Genomic DNA, 21,995 nt, shown 5'->3' on the forward strand with positions numbered 1-21,995 from the left:
ATGTCAGAATGACTCCCAAGAGCTCCAGTCCCCTACACCTACCCCTACATCAGCAATCCCTATAGAAACAGAGTGCCGCTTTCCTAATTTTCCCAGCAAAATCCCAAGGCCAATTCTGATTACCTCAGTTAGGATCACATACATACCTATAACTGAATCAACCACTCTTGGTAGTGAGGGGGAACGTGGAATTCTCTGACTGGCCAGATCTGTATCAAGTTGTCAATCCCTGAAGACAAGGGAGGGGTTTCCTGGTTTCTCCAGGAAAATCTAGGTGCTGTTATCAGAAGAGGAACGGATGCCAAGGAAGCAAGAGCAAAAAGTGTTCACTGCTTTGCTACCAGAATGATCACACAAATCATCTGGGCCTCAGTGAAATGCACATTCTGATTGTGGGCAAGCTGTGATTCTGCATTTCTTAGAGGGAGCAGGGGTACACATAAGGAGGGGAGGGGCAGAGGGAGAGCCCCGATGTGGAGCTCCATCTCAGGATCCTAAGGTTATGATCTGAGCGAAGGCAGACACTTAACCGACTGAGCCACCCAGGTGCACTGACTCTGAATTTCTAACTGTTTCTGTGTGATGCTGCCGCTAGGCCTCACACTGTCACACACAGTAGCCAGGCGCTCTGTTACATTTCTAAGCTCACTTCAAGCCACTGTATCACAGAGCCTCTGTGGTCCCATCCTGCAGAGAGGGCTTAGGCCATGTCACTCTTCGCTCATCCTCTCCTCGCCCCCATCCATCCCATGACCCCCAAAACCCACCCAAACAGCAGCACCATTTATTTGGGAACATACTTGTCAACAAATTGCAGACTCAACTGCCTTCGTCACAGCTGGAGAAACCATCCTTTGTGATCTTCAGTAACCTTTACATGAGGAGCCCCGTAGTAAACTCTTGTTGGAATTTAGTGTTCACAAAATACTTGTTTCTGTCGACAAATTGCTGTGCTTCCTGGAATTTTGGCGTGACAATGTACAAATTCCCATTTCTATCTTGGCCAGTAAGAAGCCCAGAGATAAACCTAGTAGGTAGTAGTGGCGGGACCCTAGGCTTCTGGTTCAATACTCTTTCCTTTCTCGATGGGGTAGCATAACTCTTTTTGAGTCTTGGAGCCCTCTGGATATGGTCTAATATTATAAACTCCCTCAAATTCTTTGTGGAAGTTAGTGCTTCTTTGGAACATTCTTGTTGTTTTGGGTCCCCTCTCCCCCCGATTTATTTATTTATTTATTGGGGGGCGTGGAGAAGGAGCAGAGAGGGAGGGAAAGGGAAGGGGAAAGAATCTTAAGCAGAGTCCTTGCTGAGCGTGACCCAGATGCAGCGCTTGATGTCACAACCCTGAGATCGTGACCAAGAGTCGCATGCTTAACCGACTGAGCCACCCAGGCACCCCTTTGGAACATTCTTGACTTTGCCCAAATCTTGATTGAAATCCTCCCCATTCTTCAAAACCCAACTTGTTATGCCGCTGCTCGAGTATTGTCAACAGTTTTCTTCCTCTATGAACATATTAATATACATGTTAGTGGCAGAACCCAGATGTATTCGTTTTACAAAAATGGCTTGATATTATATATCTTTTGAAGTTTGCTTTTTTTGTTGTTTTGTTTTAACTCAAGAAGTATCTTGCTGATCTTTGTGTGGCTTTGACTGTCTTTGCCAATGTGTAACAGCTTCTTAGTATCTGGCTTTGGAACATAATTCTGTACGTTCAGTCTTTCTGTTTCAGCTCAGTCGCTGGAGCAGGAAGCATGTACTGATGCTTTCACTTTGGACTGATTACAGGCCCTGGGCATGCATTTATTCACTAATTGTGATTTATGCTCCTATGTGCGAGGGAGCCGCTAAGCCAAGCACTGAGGGACACAGACATGAGCAGGACCAGCCTCTACTGTAATCTTAATGATAGACATGTTCTGTGTCTGCTCTGACAGGTCGCTCTTGGGCACCTGAAACATGGCAAGTTGGCAAGTCCCAATGGAGATGTGTTATGTTTGTAACATACATGCTGGGATTGAAAAACTTAGTGTATGAAACACAAGTATAAAGTATTTCATTGAGGGGTGCCTGGGTGGCTCCGTGGGTTAAGCCTCTGCCTTCGGCTCAGATCATGATCTCAGAGTTCTGGGATCGAGCCCCGAATCAGGCTCTCTGCTCCACAGGGAGCCTGCTTCCCCTCTTTCTCTGCCTGCTTCTCTGCCTATTTGTTCTCGTTCTCTCTCTGTGTCAAATAAATAAATAAAATCTTTAAAAAAATAAAGTATCTCATTGATAATTTTTTAACTTAAAAAAAATTGTTATGTATTTATTTATTTAATTTTTATTTTTAAGTAGGCTCTCGGCCTAATGTGGGACTTAAACTCATGACCCTAAGATCAAGAGTTGCACACTCTACTGACTGAGCCAGCTGGGCACCCCTCATTGATAGTTTTTATATCGATCATATGTTAATAATTTTTGACACGTTAGGGAAGATAAATGTATCTTTAAATTAATTCCCTTATTTCCTTTAACCTGGAAAAATATGGCTGTTGGAATTTTTAAATTATATGCATGGCTCCCATTACATTTCTGGGTCTGGTGGTCACAAAAATGAGCATGTCTGAGGTCACGTCACGTCAAGCAGTGGGATAGTTCTCCTGGTTTAGGGGGATAGTCACATTTCATACAAATTTGACCCCTGCCAGTATTTAACTTTTTTTTTTTTTTAAGATTTTATTTATTTATTTGTCAGAGAGCGTGAGCACGGGCAGACAGGCAGGCAGAGGCAGAGGGAGAAGCAGGCTCCCTGCTGAGCAAGGAGTCCGACGCGGGACTGGATCCCAGGATGCTGGGATCATGGCCTGAGCCGAAGGCAGCTGCTTAACCAACTGAGCCACCCAGGCGTCCCCAGTATTTAACTTTTTAAACGTTATATTTTACTGGGCAAAAGTTGAACTAATGGGAACTCCCTATTTTCAAAATTCAATTTCTTGGGGCACCTGGATGGCTCAGTCAGTTAAACATCTGACTCTTGATCTCAGCTCAAGTTTTACTCTCAGGGTTGGGAGTTCAAGCCCTGCAGTGAGCTCCAGCCCTACTTAAAATAAATAAAATAAAATAAAAATATTTTGCTATTGCTGTATCTCTAAGCTCGTGGGTCAGAGGAATGGCAATCTGCATTTGCTTTATCCTCCAGGGCAGGTCCATGTTTGCTAGTAAACAGAATTAGTTACGGTTAACATTTTTGTAATGTTTGCTGTGTGCTAGGAACCTTGACATTTATCAACTCATTCCATGCTCACCACCACCCTGGGGGTTAGAACTCCACCATCCTTTCTCAGATGTGGCCTTGACTCATGCATCAACACGAAGATTGCAGAGTCCCGTTGCTTAGGATCTTGTGGCCATCTTGAATATAAATTGCTGGGATAAATGATACTCTGTAGGGGCTCAGAGAAGCAGAAGGAGCTGCCCTGTATCACACAGCAGTGTTCTTCCCAGAACACTCTAACATAATCAAAAAAAATATGAAATGTGATATGATTGTATGCCATACAGAACCATACAATATGGTCTCTTATTTCCAGAACCATAATACCCATTAATCACAAGTCAAAGAGAGATGATTTAAATGCATCTAAGTACATTATAAAGCAGTGATTAATTGTGATAATTTTTCAAATTAATGATCCAGCACCCTGGGAGCCTGAAGAAGTTCCTTATTTTATTCACAACAGGCAAATGAAGCAGAAACCGCTTAAGTCTTCAAGTGGTAAATTGTTACCAATTCCCACAAGGACAGACAAAAACATCCTTGTGAATAAAAAGAATCTTTTTTAAAAAAGTAACTCCCCTAAGCTTAGGAATATGGATTTTTTTTTTCTTAGACCACAAACATGTGTTTATTTTAACAAGATAAGTATAACTGAGTTCTAAATGCTTTAGAGGAGAATTACAGTTATGCAGAGCTGAGAAAAACAATTACTCTCTCATGTGGCTGCTTAGGGCTCGTCTCAGCAAATACACGTGAGCATTTTGAGAGAAGAAATAAAACATTTCTGCCATTTTGCAATTAAGTTTTGACTCTGATCTGAAAAACACGTTTTTTTTTATATCTTAAAATTTCACAAATCCATTGGCAATGTCTATCAGCTTTACCTCCAAAATATCCCCTCAAATCCTCAAGTCCATTGTTTACCACCCCTGGGCCAGGCCACCATCACCTCATGCTTGAACTTCTGCTGTGGACAGGGTTCCCTGCCTTGCCTCCTAGAGTCCCTACTCCACTCAGCAGCCATTATTTGAAATGCAAATGAATCCCATCATTCTCCTGCTTAAAACTTTCCGTGGTTTCTCATCATCTTTAAGAATCAAAGCCAGATTCTCCCTTGGCTATAAAAGATGTGGCAGCCTTGTCCCAGACCACACCCCTCTTGCCTGCCTGGGACCTCCGGCCACACTAGCCTCCTTTCAGTACCACATTCTCTCCGAGCACATTCCAGCCTCAGGGCCTTTGCACTTGCTGTTCCCTCTGCCTGGAACACTGTTCCTCACTGTGTTTCATGACTGGCTCCTTTGTGCCATTTGGGTCCCAGGTCTGACGTCATCTCCTCAGAGAAGCCTTTCCCAATCACCCTGTCTAAAAAAAAAAAAGCCCTGCACCATTGTTTCCTGTCACATCCTTTATGGTTCTCTTCAACACTTTTCACTAAATTTATCGCGTTATATATTTGTTTACCTGTTTATTGTCTGTGTCTCCCATTCATCTCCAGGGTGAGCTCCATAACGGGCACGAACTCGCTTATCTTATTCATGGTGTAGAAGAGTGCTCAGTAAGTGTTTGCTGAGTAAACAAAGGAATGAATGACCAAATAAACTCATGAGAGAAAGAAGGAAAAAGGAAAGGGGGGGGGTGTGGGGGTGTGGGAGGAAACTATTATAAGGCAGTTATAAAATGATACAAGGTAGATGATGCCTTGGCTACCATTTAGCTAGACTGTTTGAGCCATATTATGCGACCTCATCTTGGTCGTTTAATATAAAATGATAATTTATTAGATCGTAATAGTATAGTTTCACTTTACTGTTTGCTCTGAGTCCCACGCTGTGCTAAGTATTTCCCCGCCTACATGTTTTCTCATCCTTCCAGCACCCTGCAAGTATGTTGCATTATTATTATCCCCATTTTGCTGATGAGGAACTGAGACTGGGGAGCAGGGCGAGTGATGAGTGAGGTGTTGGTGGGGTGGAGGGGCCAAGCATCAGCTCAAGGCTTTCTTTTTTTTTTTTTTTTTTTTTTTTTTTTTTTTAAAGATTTTATTTATTTATTTGACAGACAGAGATCACAAGTAGGCAGAGAGGCAGGCAGAGAGAGAGGAGGAAGCAGGCTCCCTGCTGAGCAGAGAGCCCGATGTGGGACTCGATCCCAGGACCCTGAGATCATGACCTGAGCCGAAGGCAGCGGCTTAACCCACTGAGCCACCCAGGCGCCCCAGCTCAAGGCTTTCTGAGCCCAGGTTTTCTGATCTCAAGGTTTTCTGATCCCAGAACCCGTGGTGCCTACCACCCACTCTGCTTCAAGGCTCTGCCTGTTGAATTTTGATGATCCTCATGATTTATTTCTCTGAATAAACTTCCCATTGCAAGGGTTCTTGGTAGCATGGCTATGACAACTTGTCAATTCTGTGTGGGTATGTGGTAGACACGGACGTGGAGAAGCCCAGAGGTGACAAGGGTGGAGTGAGTGGGCTTGGCAGGAGTGCGGGGACAGGGTAGGGGAGAGGGAGCGAGCCTGAGGGCAGGGGACCTGGAACCCAGCATCTAAGACTCTCCTGTGTAGGGCTGGGGGCAAGCCAGGCTCACTTCCCTTCTCTCTGATGCAGGATGGGGTGCATGAAGTCCAAATTCCTCCAGGACAGAGGCAAGGTCTCAAAAACCGAGCCCAGCACCAACCCACACAGCCCTGTGTATGTGCCGGATCCCACGTCTACAAGCAAGCGGGTGAGTGGGGGAAGAAAGGGGGGTTCAGCAGCCCGAGGGACTGCCCCATGCTGTCCCAAATTGCCCTAACAGCCTCCTGTATTCCCAACGGTCAGCAGGGGTGACATGGAGCTGACCCATCACCAGCAGTCCCTTGACTCTCTGGAATACTTCTGCACCAAGGACCTGGGGCAGTGACGTCACTCCTCCTTATCCAGCTGCCCACACCTTGGCCCCTCCACCCGGCCTCCAGGGACCAGGTTCCGGTGGGCATGGCAGAGGCCCCAAGCCCGGGCAGTAGCACGAGCAGCGCTGAGAGTAGTCAGTGACCTGATGAGTAACAACAGCAGTTGAAGTGGTGACAGTAATGACCGTATTAGTGCTGTAGCGACAACCGTAATAGCAATTATAGCAGCAAGAGCAGCAGGAGTATGATGGCAAGCACAGACAACGCAGTAAGTAAGCAAAGTGGTCATAGTAGTAGAGGTATTCGCTTACTTCTCCTCTGCTTATACAGAGCCCACGACCAACCATGCACTGTCCTAAGTGCTGTACAGTTATCAGCACCTTAAAGCCTCACAGTAATCCTAGGTCTCCATTTTTGTTACACGGATGAGACACCAGAGCTTAATGATGTGCTGAAGGCTGTACAGGTAGCAAGGGGTAGAGGCAGGATTCAAACCTGGGCTGTCTGCCAAGTGCCAGTGTTTGAAGCAGGAGAAACAGAGGTGGAAGCCAAGTGCTCATGAGGAACTATAGTCAGGGCAATACTAGTGGTGAGAACGGGAGCCGTAGGTGCCCTGGCAGTAGGGCCCCTAGTCCTATAGTCATGAGAGGGGTAGAAGACTCGGGGAAACAAACAGAGGGTTATAGAAGGGAGGGGGGGTTGGGGGATGGGCGAGCCCAGTGATGGCTATTAAGGAGGGCACAGATTGCATGGAGCACTGGGTGTTAGATGCAAACAATAAATCGTGGAACACTACACCAAAAACTAATGATGTACCGTATGGTGACTAACATAACATAATAAAAAAAAAAAAAAAAATGGGGGGGGGTTGGAGTGATTGAAGAGTGGCTATAGCAGTAACTGTGCTGTTAACCGTAACAGTATCAGAACCGGGAGCGGTGGTGATGGTACAGGAACAGCTGTAATAATCTTCCCATTCTTGGAACACCTGCTGTGTTCTAGGCTCTGGGGTGAGGGGCTTCTACAATATTAGTCCCCACCAAAAGTGGTGAGGCAGGAGTTGTGCCACTTTAAAGCCACTGTGACAAAGACTCAAAGAGGTGAAATGTCTCCCAGGGGCCACACAGCTGGGGATAGCAGAGCCAGGTCTTTTTAACCCCGAGGCTGGGGTGCTCTCTACTCTGGAGTCCTGGACTCTGTGCTGTTATCTGAGGTCATCTACAGAAGCACGGTCTCTGCTTGCTGCCTCCAGAGACAGGGGTGCACTCTCCTTCCTGGAGCAGGCCCTTAGAAAGTTCTGCCTCATATTGAAGGGAAGCCTGTTGTCTCATACTCTGACTCCTCGTTCCCAAACCTGCCCATCAGCCCCACACCAAATACATCCTCTCCCTTTGCCCCATGACAACCAGTAGAGAATAAAGCAAACATATTATCCCAACCCACCCATTTCTTCCGAATCATCTTTCACACAACATGGGTTCCTGGCATCTCTTCATTCTGCTTGCCCTTTTCCAGGCATGATGTCTCAAACAGGGCTAATTTGGGGAAAGGGGCGGGGTGGGGGGTGTTAGTGGAATAGTCATCTCCCTCCCTCTGCACTTAACCTCTATTAATACATCCTGATCCTGAGATTATATGAGCTTTTCACACCAGTGATGTCCTGAACTGACATCTTAAACCCGAAGTCACTCATACATCTGTTCTCTCTCCTAACCTGCGTGGACCTGGGCCCTTTCTGTGGCTAGGGCTCCAGGTTCTCTGAGGCCCTCTGGCTTGGCACCAATGGGAAGCAAAGAGTCTTCTCCCACTGATTTTTGGTTGTATCCTGAGCATCAGATTTAAGGGATGTTATTATCAGCCATTTGTCCTTCTCCTGCAGGGCATTAATTCAGTGATGAGTTAGTAAGTGTTCCTCAGAGAAAGGGTTCCCAGGCCAAACCAGTTTACAAAACACTGACCAAAACAGACTCCTTCTCTGTTGGAGTCCTCAAGCTTTATGGATCTTGATGGGCTTTGTGGATCTCCCCCCAAAAATATACTTCTCATTGTTCCCCACACTTGTTTCTCCAAGTTTACTTAAGTGTGTGACATAAAAACACATTCCCCTTATAAAGAAAAGTCACAGATTACTGTGAAAGCTACAGTTGCCCTGACCAATGTTTCCCTCCCCAGAGATATCCCACTCCTCTTCAGAGGCATCAACTGTTGTCAGTTTGGTGTGAACCCTTGCAAACCTTTCTCCAAGAATTTACACCCACACACATACAGTTTGTGTCCACAGAATGTATTGAGGACGTATGTGTATGTGTTCTCTAGACACAAATCATGGTTCTCCTTCCGAAGAACTAGCTTTGTTCACTCACCAGTGTATCTTTAAGGCCTAGTTGTGCCGGGAATAAAAGTCCATCTCCCTGAGGACCGTGTAGGGTGCCAGGGTGTAGATGGCATCCAAGGTGTAGACCTCTGGGTGAACACTTAGGGTCCTTCATATACAGAATGGAGCCTTTATGCTGGGACATCTTGGGAGACCTACAACTTCTTCAAACATATCTCAGAAAACATCGATCTGGACCAACCCCTCACCGTATGTCAAGGGAGGGAACAAGCCAGTGTCCCCCAGTAGGCCCAAGGCCAAGGCCATGGCCACAACCCAAGAGACTTGGATCTTTGTGGTGCCCCTTATGGGCTGTGTGACCTCACCGATGTCCCCAGCCCTCTCAGGTCCTCCTCCCATGACACACAGGGCTGGGATGAGATACTCTCGGGTATCCTTTTTGACACAGACCTTCTGTGGCTCCCCACACGCTATCAGATTCATCCCCTTCTCCTGTTTCCTCCTCGCAGCGTCCTGACAACAGCAATAACATCCCACCAGGGTCTGCGGATGGTAAGTATTTGGCAAATGTATGAGGTGGCGTCTTGTTCACGTAGCGGGTTAGGTTAGGTGCTCAGTCAGAGCTTAAGGCGAAAATCCCACACAGTCACAACCACCCTTGCAAATCCTTTAAATTGCTCCCAAAGTACTTTGTATAGTCTGTTTTGTTCTATTACCCTGTATACGAATGCAAACAAAACACCTTTAGCTTTAAACTCTAGAACCGCACCCCACGTGGCACGATCCTTATTTATACCAGAGACAGACATGTCACTGGGTCCAGGGCTGGGTGCCAGTTGTGGGGATGGGAAACACCCAGGGCTGTGGTGGTGCTCAGATAAAGCTTTACCATCCTGTGTGTCTCTCTCCCAGTAGGTCCCGATGACATCATTGTGATCGCGCTATATGATTACGAGGCCATTCACCATGAAGACCTCAGTTTCCAGAAGGGAGATCAGATGGTGGTACTGGAAGAGTGAGTCTCTGTCCCACTCCTAAGACACAGCTACCTTCAATACTCAATCATGCTCTCTTTTGTGTTTCAATAAAGGACCCTATAGACTATCTTATACTAGGGGGTAAATGGCTGATAAGTATCCTAATAGAGGAGGGAGGGTTTGCTGTGAACCTGGGTGAGAGCCACAACAAAGGAGCTTGTGTACTTGCTAGCAGTCCACATCCAGGCAAAAACAGGTGAAAGTGCTTTCTCAGGGCTGCCTTCCTCAGGTTCCTATAATTAAGCTATAGGTTTGTCTATAGACCAGACCCTGCTGAGGTGCCTTTGCATTCAGAAATCTCTGGTCTCAAAAAAAAAAAAAAAGAAAGAAAGAAATCTCTGGTCTCTTGAGTTTGCTACTTCCATTCCCCTAGAGTCTTCACTGTCAGTGAGTCCCTGTGTGCTAGGGCTCAAGAATGGGAATGGTTTTGCTTGGTCAGACCACTCCCTGTGGCTCTTGGCATACAATGAGTCTGCCATGGGCACAGGGCCCCATACGCTAAGTATGGACCACTCCAAGTCCAGGGGAAGAGTGGGGCCAGAGACCTAGGGCTGCGGGCTGTGAATGCAAGGACTGGGCTTGATTCTAGACCCTTGCATGCACAGTGGGGACTGTTGCAAAGCTCCCAACCCTGGTGATGGGGTGCATGCTGGGGGCTGGGACCATGGTGACCCTGCCCCTTACCCTGTCTGCTTCCTGGGGTGGGGCTATTCTCCGCCAAGGCTGGGGAGCCCAAGACCGGGGGATTCCCTCTGCTCCCTGACTCCTTTGCTCCCTCCTGTCCTCAGGTCTGGGGAGTGGTGGAAGGCTCGATCCCTGGTGACCCGGAAGGAAGGCTACATCCCAAGCAACTATGTTGCCCGCATTAACTCTCTGGAGACAGAGGAGTAAGTATTCCATTTTTCCTGCCCTGCAGAAGGAAGTATGAGCAAAATCGGTTTGTTCTTGCCTCAGGCCTTGTGCACTCACTGTGGCCCCCCGCATGACCCAGTTCTCCTAGGGGTCTGCCCTTGCCCGTCTCCTTCTCACCCTTCAGGTCTCAAAGAGGCCTTTCTCCGCCACCCTGTCTAAGGCGGGTCTCCTCTGGGACTGTGTCACTCATGGAGACCTGAACATTTCTCGCTAGCAAGAACAATCTTGTTTCTGTGGTTGCTCACACCTTCCCTGCCTGCCTCCCCACCCTACCCCACCCCCAGATAGGACCATTTGAGGACAGGGACCTTGTCTGTCTGCCAGGGCACCTTCAGCACAGGCGGGCATGCAGAAGGCAGTCAATGCATATTTGTTGACTGAAGTATGTGGTCATGCCAAAGAGGGTCTTCTGGGAGGTGAGCCAGCCCACACCTGGCCAGATATCCCTCATTTGGTTCATTCAGTAGGTGTGTGCCTGCACATCACCAAGCCCTGTGCCAGACCAGGGACTTTAAGAACCAGTAAGGCACACCCCTGCCCTCAGAGATCTCCCTATAGCCCAGAGGGTTAGGCTGCAGGTCCTTCTCTGTATCTAGCTTGACCCTGAAAACATAAACAGCTAAACAGCATTCACGCAGCCTCCCCAACATCCAACAGACATTTGCGGAACACCCAGTAGCACTGTTTCAGGGACACTAGGTGACTCAGGGCTCCTCCCTGGTGATGTTCCCAGATGGTGAGAGAGATGGGTGAGTGAAACGATGGCCATGCCACGTGGCAATGACGGATCCCATTCACAACCAGCCATTCAAGAAGTTAAAAGTCACTGTGGTTTTTCTCTTTTCTGCCTCCTCCCCCTGGCTTGATGGTATTGAGGGTTTGAAATGCTGACCTATTAGAAATTCACACGTTTGGGCTTTCCCCATCTTCAGTCATGCCTTTCTTGGTGCACATGAAACTGTGTGAAGTCGCCCCTCTCCTACCACGGAGCCTACTGTCCTGGACCACCCCCCAACCCACCCCCAGCACACCCCTTACATGCTGCAGGCAGGGCTTGGTTCCTTCTTAATCCTTCTAGGCTTTCTCTTGGGGCATCCAGGGCTCTGTTCCCAGACTCCAGGATCTGAACACTCACAGATTGCCTGCACCCCACCTCCCCCAGCAGCCTTAGAGGAGGCATGGGCTGGTGGGAATCCTCAAGGGCAACACAATTGCTACGTGGAAAAGACAGGATGCAGAAAACACGTATGACGGGTTATCATTTGGGAACAAAAGGGATGACCTCATTGGTGGATCTCAGTCTTCAGTGCATCAGCCTCGCCTGGAAGGCTGGTTGAAATGCTGGTCTCTGGGCCCTGCTCCTCAACTGTCAGATTCAGAATTTGCATTTCTAACAAGTTTTCTGGTGAGGCTGATGCTGCTGGTCCCAGGACTCACCTTGAGAACCACTGACTGAAACAGACACACTGGGCTTGCCGAGCGCACTCACACTTTCTTGCATCTGTATTAAGAAACTACCAGTGGAGGGTGCCTTTGGGGTCAGGGTACTGGGAAGTATGGTGGGGGGGGACAGAATCTTACTTCTTCCCCCTCCTGGAAAGAGACAATGCTTTGAATGCTTCAAAATGCAAATGGTGGGGAAGGACATAGAATAAAGAGTGAAAAGTCTGCCAACCAACCACTTTCCCCTCTCTAGAAGCCAGTTTCATATGAGTCTTCCCAAATGCTTAATACTTGTATATGAAAATACAGATATCTCCCTTTATTTTACACCAGTGGCAGATACTACCCACGCCATCCTGCACCTTCCTTGTACAGGTGCAGTGTCCATCATGTAGACATGCTACCATGCCCTCTTCGTGGTCCGTGAAATCGTTTCCAGTCCTGGGCTATAGTGAGTCTCCTTGTGTATCTGTCATTTCTTCCTTGTGCAAGATCCCTGGGATAACTTCCCAGGAGTGGGATTGCCAGGGAGACGGCTCTCATTGAGTACCCTGCTCCACTGCTTGACTAGTTCACCATGGCACGGATCAGTTCACAAATGAAAGCAGAAAAGGCAGGTGGGCGGCGTCCTATGGTGACAAAGAGCATGGGCTCCAGAGTTAGATGGTCTGGGCTTGAATCCTGCCTCTACCACTTCCTCGCTGTATGACACCAGTCAAGGAACTTGCTCTCTCCATTCCTCAGTTTTCTCTTCTATAAAATGGGGATAATACGAGCCATGATTCCATATAATTGTTGGGTGGCTAACAAGAACTTGATGAATGTTAGCTGTCTTTTCTCCCCCAGTTGATACAGAGGAAACAGAGGCCCAGAGGGGGGGAGTGACTTGCTCAAAGTCACACAGCAGATTTGTGGCAGGTGCAAGGCCAGCTGATCTTGGGTCTTGGACATTTTCCATTACAGCACACGAACCACTCCTCACCCTGCTGAGGGTAGGAATGGATTTGGCTGCTGCTGTGTCTTGGGCTTTTCTACTCAATATCCCAAACAGCCAGGGAGAAAAATGAAAAGATCCAAGTATAAAATGATTGTAATCTCACATTTTAGCTTGAAAATTCATGTTGACTTTATATTCAACTTTGCACACACAGAAGAGGATACATTGTAAAGTTTACAAAGCTCAGGCCCCCACTCATATGAACCCTCTGAGACCCTGGGAGGATGCTCATGTGTGCCTGTGAAATTGGCAAAAGCAAGATTTTGACCACAGTTGGTTAAGACTGCTGTATCTTACCAGTCAGTTTTTCTATCCCTCACCATATCCCTCACCATGGGTGGCATTGGAATGACCCATGGGCATTTTGTATTAATAATGCTGTATTCTTTATCTTTAAAAAAGGTTGGATGTTTTCTTTTTCCATTTTTTGGGAGAAATCTTTCTTTTGGTATTATTTTTCTTAACAAAAGCCTCCAAACTGTGTAAGTTTCCATCTCAGCAAACTGGATTCACTCCTGGTAAAATGTCTGTTTTTATATCAAAAGAATGGATATTTTTCCCCAAATGAATCCTGTGGGGGAAATCGATGCTACAGGAAGCCAGGTGCTCGGTCTTTTGGTGCCCAGTGTGAGCGGGACAGGACCCCCTATCCCAAGTTCACACAATGCTTCTGCCCCTTTCCACCAGGTGGTTCTTCAAGGACATCAGCCGGAAGGAAGCAGAGCGCCAGCTCCTGGCCCCTGGCAATGTACTGGGCTCCTTCATGATCCGGGACAGCGAGACCACCAAAGGTGACGCCAGCCCTCCCCACCCTACCCCACCCTTCAGGGGTACCCCAGGCATGACTGCATCACTGCAATGCTACAGGGGGGCTGAACAACTAACTCACTCAGCCCACCAGACTGCCAAGTTTTCTCCTGCCCTTTGCTTGAGCCTGATTTAGGTCTTCTCAGCCCCTGTAGTTTCTGGTTGGGTCCCCAAGTGGTTGTGGACCTCAAAAAACAATACTCTGTTGAAGCTTGACCTTCACTAGCTTGTATTACCTAAAATACCCATCATAATATATCTTGTCCACAAGCCTGATTCCCCACTCCTTCCATAAGGAAGGAGTAGACCAGGCGGTAAAAAGAACCCCACACCAGCCTCCTCTGAGACTCTGCTTCAACTGGCATTTGTGCTGTTTTTTGGAAGTTGTGATGTTGGTGAACAACTTCCTGAAATTCCTGTGCTGTGAGGGGGGCTTTCTGCTGGGTGGTCACCCAGGAAGGAAGAACAGTACGCAAAAACAAACTGGCATCCGTTGAGGCTAATTTATCCAAAAGAATGCATGTCAATAAGAAGGCTCGTGATTTCCAACTTCACATGTGGAGCGCCTCTTTACTAATATGTTTAGTCTCAAAGCTGCTTGGTGCAGATTCAGCAAGCAAATTGTATAAAGTGTGACCTCACAGGACCCTGAGCAAACAGTTTGGGGGACATCCATCAAAGACATCTGCCTGGCCTTCTGCTCTCCCCCTAGATGTCCAAACTGGTCAAGCCCGAATGTGGCAGGATAACACCACTCACCATCACTGTTTCAGGCCAGTGCCTGTTTAGACTTTATTTCCTCCCACCCAACAACATCCCTTTAAGCCTCAGGGCAAGGGAAATAGGACCAAAAAAAGGCAAAGGCATACAGTTCCTGGCTTCTCCTGTCCAGCTGCTCCCAGGACAGCTGGGGGATTGATTGAGCTGGACCATCCTGCGGATAGAGGCAGGAGAATCAAGAAACCACCCCAGTCCTGCAGGGCGGGAAGGTGAGCCTGGTCCCTTGCACAGGTCACCCCCCTCCCCACTGGAGGACCGTAGGGGCCAACTTAACCAGCTTAATCAAACTGACCCCGTGAGTCCTCTGAACCCTATCCTGCTGCTTCTTGGATTCTACCCCACCCCCATCTAGTACCAGTCAAGCCAGCCTCACCTTGGCTGGGCAGAGTGACAAAGAGTGGGGCCCGGAGCCAGCCGCCTGGGTTTGACTCCAGACTCCACCACTTCCCAGCTGCATGCCTGCAAGTGAGTTAGTTCACCTGCCTGGACCTCAGTCTGCTTGCTTGTAAAATGATGGCGATCTAAAAGCCCGACTTCTCGGGGTTATTCATTCACTATAATGAATAACATAATGCCTTATGTTCATATAATTCCAATCCATTTGGGGATGATTATTCATATTCACCCGCAGTTTATTCGGATGAAATTCTTAGAACAGTAGCTGGGATATCTGGTCACCTGTTTTTTTTTTGTGCAACAATTCAAGCCTCCTCAAAATCCTATGTCATAGTGCTCACGGCACACGTAGAGCAGACCGAGAGACAGAGAGGCTAACAGGATGCCTAAGGATGCCCAGCTTGCAGACGCAGAAGCATGGTCAGAGACCGAAAGACTTGCTTGTTTCCGGTCTGTGTGATGTCACATGCATTAGGTTCCTAATGCTCCTGTCACAAGCGACCACAAACTTCATAGTAGATGAGGTAAATTTGTTATCCTACAGTTCTGGAGGTCAGAAGTCTGAAGTCAGTCTCACCAGGCTCAAGTCAAGGTGTCTGAAGGGCTGGTTCCTTCTGGAGGCTTCAGGAAATAATCTGATTCCTTGTCTTTGTCAGCTTCTAGAATCCACCAGTATTCCTTGGCTTATAGCCCCTTTTCCACACCCCTCCAACTTTGTGTTTCTGTCTTCACCTATCCTACAATTGACTTTGACCTTCCTCTTATAAGGACCCTGTGATTCCATAGGGGCCACCTGGACAACGCACAATAATCTGCTCATGTCCAGATCCTTCATGGGATCACGCCCCCCCAAGTCCCTTTAACCACATAAGCTAACAAAGTCAGGTGCCAGCGATTAGGACACAGACATCTTCGGGCGGGCGGGGGGCGATGTTCAGCCTGCCACGACATCCAATGTTGACATTTATATTTTGATGTTTACATTTCAAGAATCAGACTGCATTGTGTTGTTGTTGTTGTGGATCTTTTTCTTTGTTGGCTTCTGAGTCACCTCTTTACCAGTGTGATGTGATGTCTTGGCTATTGTGACAGATGGTAGATGATAGATCGAGATAATGAAGACGCTGATAAGAGCCGACATATGCTGAGGGTTCACATCCTGAGTGTTTTCCAGCATTACTTCTTTTAATCCTCAGACAATGCGATGAGGTCCAACCCCATTTTACAGATGAGGAGGCTGAGGCACAGAGCGGTGACAGCATCACCTGTTCAGGGTCTCACAGCTGGACATGGAGGAGGCTGGATGAGCACCCAGATGGCTGGACCCCACAGCCCACTCCTCCCCTGTACTCCGCAGCCCCGGTGCCCACCCAGTGGGGACGGTGGCCTTATAGGGGTGCCGGGAGTGGGTGTCAGAATGCTAATGATGAAGTCTTAGAATATAAGTGAGGTTCGGTGGGGTGAGGTCTGGAGCCGACAACCAAGAAAGAATTCTTGAGATATCTTTGGTGCAGAATGGTGGTTTATTAAAGCATGGGGACAGGATCCCTGGGCAGAAAGAGCTGCTGCTCTGGGGCTGTGAGGAGTGCTTGCAAGTTGGGAGGGGGTCAGGGATGGCACAAATCTCTAAGGAATTTTGGAAGCAAGGTTTCCAGGACCTTGAAGGGCTAGCTATAGTTGGGAAAAGGTTAGTCATTACCAATAATAAAACTTTTGTCTGAGACCCTTTAGATGTGTATCAGTGGACCATATGCTTGGGAATGATTGTCAACACTCTCTTGGAGGGTTTAGAGATGAAGTTTCCAAAACAATTGTTAAAGTAGACTACAGGATCCTGGTTGGGGGTAGAGGTCAGTGAGGCTAGGATTGCCCTTTGCCCTTAGCAAAGCCTCCAGGTGGAGGCAATTGAGTCTCTAGAGGAACATCATTCTGCCTTTTTTAAGGGCTTGTCTGTGAGTAAGGAAATTTAATAATTTTTCTTCTGCCTCTGTTTCCCACATCACTAACATGAGGTGGCAGGGCACTGAGGTCCCACTCCTGACGGGTTTTTCGCTGGCCCTTGCAGGAAGCTATTCTCTGTCTGTGCGAGACTACGACCCCCAGCACAGGGACACGGTGAAGCATTACAAGATCCGGACCCTGGACAGTGGGGGCTTCTACATCTCCCCACGGAGCACCTTCAATACCCTGCAGGAGTTGGTGGCCCACTACAAGAGTGAGTCCTCCCCAGGGCGGCATCCCAACCAGGGTGGATCCATCTCCCCGGCCTCTGGCCTCTGAGGTCTGCTGAGCTCTTCCTGCCCTTCCCCAGACACATAGCTGCTTGGATTCTCCAGAAGTCTTAGGCCTGTTGAGCAGTAGGGTCAAGATATATCTCATCATGCCCTGTGCTTGTGTCCCCGCTGGTGGTAACCCACTGGAACCCTGGCCACAGGCAGTGGACCGGGCAGGGTGGCCTTTGAGGGGAAGCCTCAGGCTAGCTGCCCTCGACTGACCAGGGGCTATGTTCCAGAGGGGAGTGATGGACTCTGCCAGAAGCTGACGGTGCCCTGCGTGTCCTCCAAGCCCCAGAAGCCATGGGAGAAAGATGCCTGGGAGATCCCCCGGGAATCCCTCAAGTTGGAGAAGAAACTTGGAGCGGGGCAGTTTGGGGAAGTCTGGATGGGTAAGGACCCGGGGCCAGAGCATGGAGGGAGGGCGGAATGAAGGAGGTCATTGCTTCCAGGAAGAGTCAGAGGCAAAGTGGGGATGCCACCCAGCCTGGGTGTGGAGATTTGAATAAGAATCATAAAGGAGCAATTCAACTCATAGCAACCACATTGTCTTGCTATGCAAACACTGATTTGCTTTTGAGGTCAGCCTTGTTGGGGTCCAAATCTCCCTTCTGGGAAGGAGGAGTTCCAGGTGAGAAATCTACTCCTCTTCCCCAGTATGGAGCTGGAACGCTCCCCTAGTTTGGGGTTGAGATCATCAAATCCTCTTAGGAGGATGGAAACTAAGTGGGGAAATGTAGTTTGAGATTTTTCAGGTATGTTCAGTGTTGGCAACTGATAAGCAAGCTGCTCTGAGCCCCCATCATGTGCCCAGCACCACGCTAGGGCATTGTGGGGCGCTAAAAAGGCATACACCATCTCTGTCATCCTGCCCCTAATAAGAACAGCGTTGCCTGCTTTGCAGAATGTGGAGTAGATGCAATGCCTGGCCCAGTGCCCGGTGCACTCCACCATGCTCCACGTGGGAGTGAAGACAACTTACAGAGATGCAAACAATTCAGCAAGAAAAAAAATAAGCTTAAAACCCACACAGTTCAACTCCATTTACTGAGACCCTGCTGTGTGCCAGGCATTGAATAAGAGAATGTGGCTGAGTGATAAGTTTGGAAAACTAAAAGTTTTATATATGAAGGCCTTAGACTCTGACTACAGGAAGACTGCAAATCTAGATTTGAGCTTCCTGGCAGCCAAGGTAAAAATGGAAACACAAGTAATTATGAGATTTACATGATCAACAGGAGGAGGAAGGGATGGGGTGGCTTTAGCCTCTGTGGTGGGAGGAGGAGACTGATTGATATGCAGGCTGATTGGTGTACAAAAGGAGGGGGGCAGAGTTTGGTGAGGCCAAATCCTGCAGGGCTTTGTGGACCATGATGAGATGGGTCATTTAATTGAAAGCAGTGTTACAATTAAAGCATTTTAAGCAAAGATGGTGTGTGTGTGTGTGTGTGTGTGTGTGTGCGCGCACCCGTGCATGTAGCATGTATGTCTGTGCACGCGTGTGTGCATACACACACGCATATGCAAGTAACAGTCTGAGGGAGGTTTTGAGGTTATTCTTAAATCCCTCCCACAGCCCTTATTAAAGGCAATGCTGTTCATTTCCGCCTTGCAGATGAGGAAACCACAGTTCAGAGAGGTTAAGTGACTTGCCCAAAGGCACACAGCTAGGAAGTAGTGAACCAGCCTTCTAACCCACATCTTTCTGAGGCCAAAGCCTGGCCTCCCTTTCCCTCTCTGAGGGCTGAGAAGAGCAGGGAAGGCCTTCTGGAGGAAAAAGACCTGCTGTGGGGCCTCCCAGGGCCATGGGGAAGGAGCAGTGGGTTCTGACCATCTTTCCTGTTCCCTCCCCTGCTCCAGCCACCTACAACAAGCACACCAAGGTGGCCGTGAAGACGATGAAGCCGGGAAGCATGTCGGTGGAGGCCTTCCTGGCAGAGGCCAACCTGATGAAGACCCTGCAGCACGACAAGCTAGTGAAGCTGCACGCAGTGGTCACAGAGGAACCCATCTACATCATCACGGAGTTCATGGCCAAAGGTGCTGCGCTCGGGGCGCTGGGGATGCAGGCGGTGGCTCATACTGGTCAACTGCAGACTCAAATGTGCCCCTGCCCTCCAGATGCCCCAGTATGGCCAGGAGCTCTTCTGACAATTACTCTTTGAAACTGACTACTTGGGCCTTGACAGGGAACGGCCCAGCCCTCCCCCTTAATGGATTGAAACCATTCAAGAGAATGCCAGGAGAAGGGGAACTCATGGGGCTACAGGAGAGAGGAGTGGGGCCAGCACCCCTCTGGGTGATGGTAGAAGAGGCTTCTGGGTTCACAATAAGCCGTTGAGGCTGGGGGCAGCTCCCTGGTTACCCGCAGTCTTCCCGGTCCGGACCAATGCTCTGGGAAAGAGCTGGAGAAGCCTTCCCTCCAGGCTGCCTCCACCCCGCCTGCCCATGATCCAAGATTTCCCAGGGACTTTTTTTTTTTAGGCCACCACTTCACCACCATCTTCAATCCTTGCCCATTTTTCGATAAACAGAAACATCTCAAGCAGCGTCACTGGGTGTGATTTTGAAATCTCAAAATGCTTTTCATTTTCTAAATACACAATTATGCCAGCACGGGGAAAGCACAGGCCCCTCTGGTCATCGGGGCTCAGAAAACTCCTTCAGTCGAAGAAACCGTGATTGCCCCCGTCTAGTAATCACGAACCATTTTTAAAACACTCAAACTCTAGTTCATAAACACCGGGAGTGGTAAATAAATATTTTTATTTAAATCCATGACTATGAGCAATTTTAACCATGCACCAAAGAAGTGTGAGAACTGACTGGCATGTATTGCTTCCCCTCCCCCCACAGGAAGCCTGCTGGACTTCCTGAAAAGTACAGAGGGCAGCAAGCAGCCATTGCCCAAGCTCATTGACTTCTCAGCCCAGGTGAGAGTCTAAGGGGGCCTTGGCGGCGGGCGGGTGGGGGGGCAGAAATTCCGTGATCTCTTTAACGTGTTTATTGGACATGTGCTATAATAGTGTAAATAGTAGTAAATAGTAAATAGCAATTTCTCTCCTCTAGCTGACTCTATTGTAAGAGTACAGGGTATAATACACATAATATAACAACAGTATTAATCCATTGTTTATGTTACTGGTGAGGCTTCTGGTCAGCAGAAGGCTATTAGTAGTTCAGTTGGGGGGAGACAGAAGTTGTATGTGGGGTTCTGGCTGTGCAGGGGTCCTGACTCTCGTGTTGTTCAAGAGTCAACTGTATACTTTCTGTATGTGTCTTGCCGGTACTAACTCATTTGGTCCTCACATCAACTTTAGATAGTGGGATTTTTCTTATCTATTTTTTTTTAAGATTTTATTTATTTATTTGAGAGAGAGAGAGAACACAGGGCACAGGAGAAGGGCAGAGGGCGAGAGAGAAACAAACTCCCCGCTGAGCATGGAGCCAGCCACCAGGGACTTGAACTTGGACCTCAGGACCAGACCTGAGCTGAAGGCAGTTGCTTAACGGACTGAGACCCCCAGGCACCGCTTTATTATCTATTCTTATGTAACACACTTCTCCAAAGCTTATTGGCTTGAAACCACATTTTATTATTTCTTGTGATGCTGACTGGAATTGGCTGGGTGGCTCTTCTGCTTCCTGTGGTGAGACTGAGGTCAGTCATGTGGATGGATTCTGCTGAGAGCTTGCCTGGGGCTAGAATGTTCTAGAATGTTTGTCATGGGGGCGCATCCTCTGGGATCACTCTCCTGTGGCTCCTCATCACTCAGCAGTCCAGCCAGAGCTTCTTTACAGCATGGCGGCCAGGTTCCAAGAGGGAGTGTTCCAAGGGGCCGAGCCCTAATGTGCAAGCCCCTGTGAATCCTCTGCTCCCATCATTCTTGCTACTTTTCACTGGCCAAAGTATGGCCCACAACCTAGCCAAGGCGCAGGGTGGGAGGGGGCTGCACAAGGGCATGAGTCCCAGGAGGCACAGTCCACAGAGGGCCACCCGTGTAACAGGCTGGCCACAGATAGGTCATCCCATTTTACAGAATAGGAAAGCTAGGCCTGTAGAAGCAGTTGACTACAGATGAACTTTATCTCTCTCATCTTCCCTTCACTCTCTATAGCTCTTCTTACCCCCAGCTTGAGTGTTTTTCGCTTCTGTCTCTCTCATTCTCTCCTCTCTGTGGGAAAGCAGGGGAGGAAGCGATGCCGTGGGAGAACACACTGGAGCATTTAGCCTGGTCCAGGAACAACCCAAGAAGGCTTCCCAGGGGAAGTGGCTTCTGGGCTGAACCATGAAGGATGAGTGGAAATTAGGCAGCTGAACTGGAGAGAGAGGGTATTCTAGATGGAAGAAACAGCCTGTGCCAAAACCCATGGGGAAAAGCAAAAGAGCAGGGCCTTGTAAGCTAGTACCTGGGGCTGGCAAAGATGAGAGGGGTATGGTTTGCAGCCTGGAGAGTGTTAAGGGAAACCTGCCTAGGACCCAAGGCTGTGCCTTCTGGAGATCCCTAAGGCAGAACTCCTTTGAGTATGCAAATCTTAGAAAAGGGAGGAATGTCCAGAGATTATAAAAAAAAAGGGGGGGGGTGCCTGGGTGGCTCAGTGGGTTAAAGCCTCTGCCTTTGGCTCAGGTCATGATCCCGGGGTCCTGGGATCAAGCCCCACATCGGGCTCTCTGCTCTGCAGAGAGCATGCTTCCTCCTCTCTCTCTGCCTGCCTCTCTGCCTACTTGTGATCTCTGTCTGTCAAATAAATAAATAAAATCTTTAAAAAAAAAAAAAAAAGGCTTTAAATTTTGGAGCCTGGAATGCCAGAGGCATATGGAAATCAAGGCCTGGTATTTTCACTTTAATGGGCCCTGTCC

General features: G+C 48.4%; 1 protein-coding gene across 7 annotated transcripts in view; it reads left to right on the forward strand.

Annotated features, from left to right (window-relative positions):
* The window catches only part of HCK (HCK proto-oncogene, Src family tyrosine kinase), a 39,895-nt gene that overhangs the window by 9,883 nt on the left and 8,017 nt on the right, over positions 1 to 21,995 (forward strand). Inside the window, exons 2-11 of one of the 7 annotated variants that reach the window (XM_004746661.3) lie at positions 4,761 to 4,820; positions 5,871 to 5,988; positions 8,999 to 9,041; positions 9,402 to 9,504; positions 10,315 to 10,413; positions 13,566 to 13,669; positions 16,927 to 17,076; positions 17,374 to 17,526; positions 18,995 to 19,174; positions 19,991 to 20,067. In XM_004746661.3, the coding sequence (XP_004746718.1) occupies positions 5,872 to 5,988; positions 8,999 to 9,041; positions 9,402 to 9,504; positions 10,315 to 10,413; positions 13,566 to 13,669; positions 16,927 to 17,076; positions 17,374 to 17,526; positions 18,995 to 19,174; positions 19,991 to 20,067 (1,026 nt within the window). In that variant the 5' untranslated portion in view covers positions 4,761 to 4,820; position 5,871. Of the gene's footprint in view, positions 1 to 4,760; positions 4,821 to 5,870; positions 5,989 to 6,086; positions 6,423 to 8,998; positions 9,042 to 9,401; positions 9,505 to 10,314; positions 10,414 to 13,565; positions 13,670 to 16,926; positions 17,077 to 17,373; positions 17,527 to 18,994; positions 19,175 to 19,990; positions 20,068 to 21,995 lie in introns of those variants that run through there. The other 6 variants (XM_045084046.1, XM_045084047.1, XM_045084048.1 and 3 more) reach the window with 6 other exon arrangements.

Source organism: Mustela putorius, unplaced genomic scaffold (assembly GCF_011764305.1).
Source record: "Mustela putorius furo isolate JIRA1106 unplaced genomic scaffold, ASM1176430v1.1 tig00000743_pilon_pilon_pilon, whole genome shotgun sequence".
NCBI classification, from domain to species: domain Eukaryota; kingdom Metazoa; phylum Chordata; class Mammalia; order Carnivora; family Mustelidae; genus Mustela; species Mustela putorius.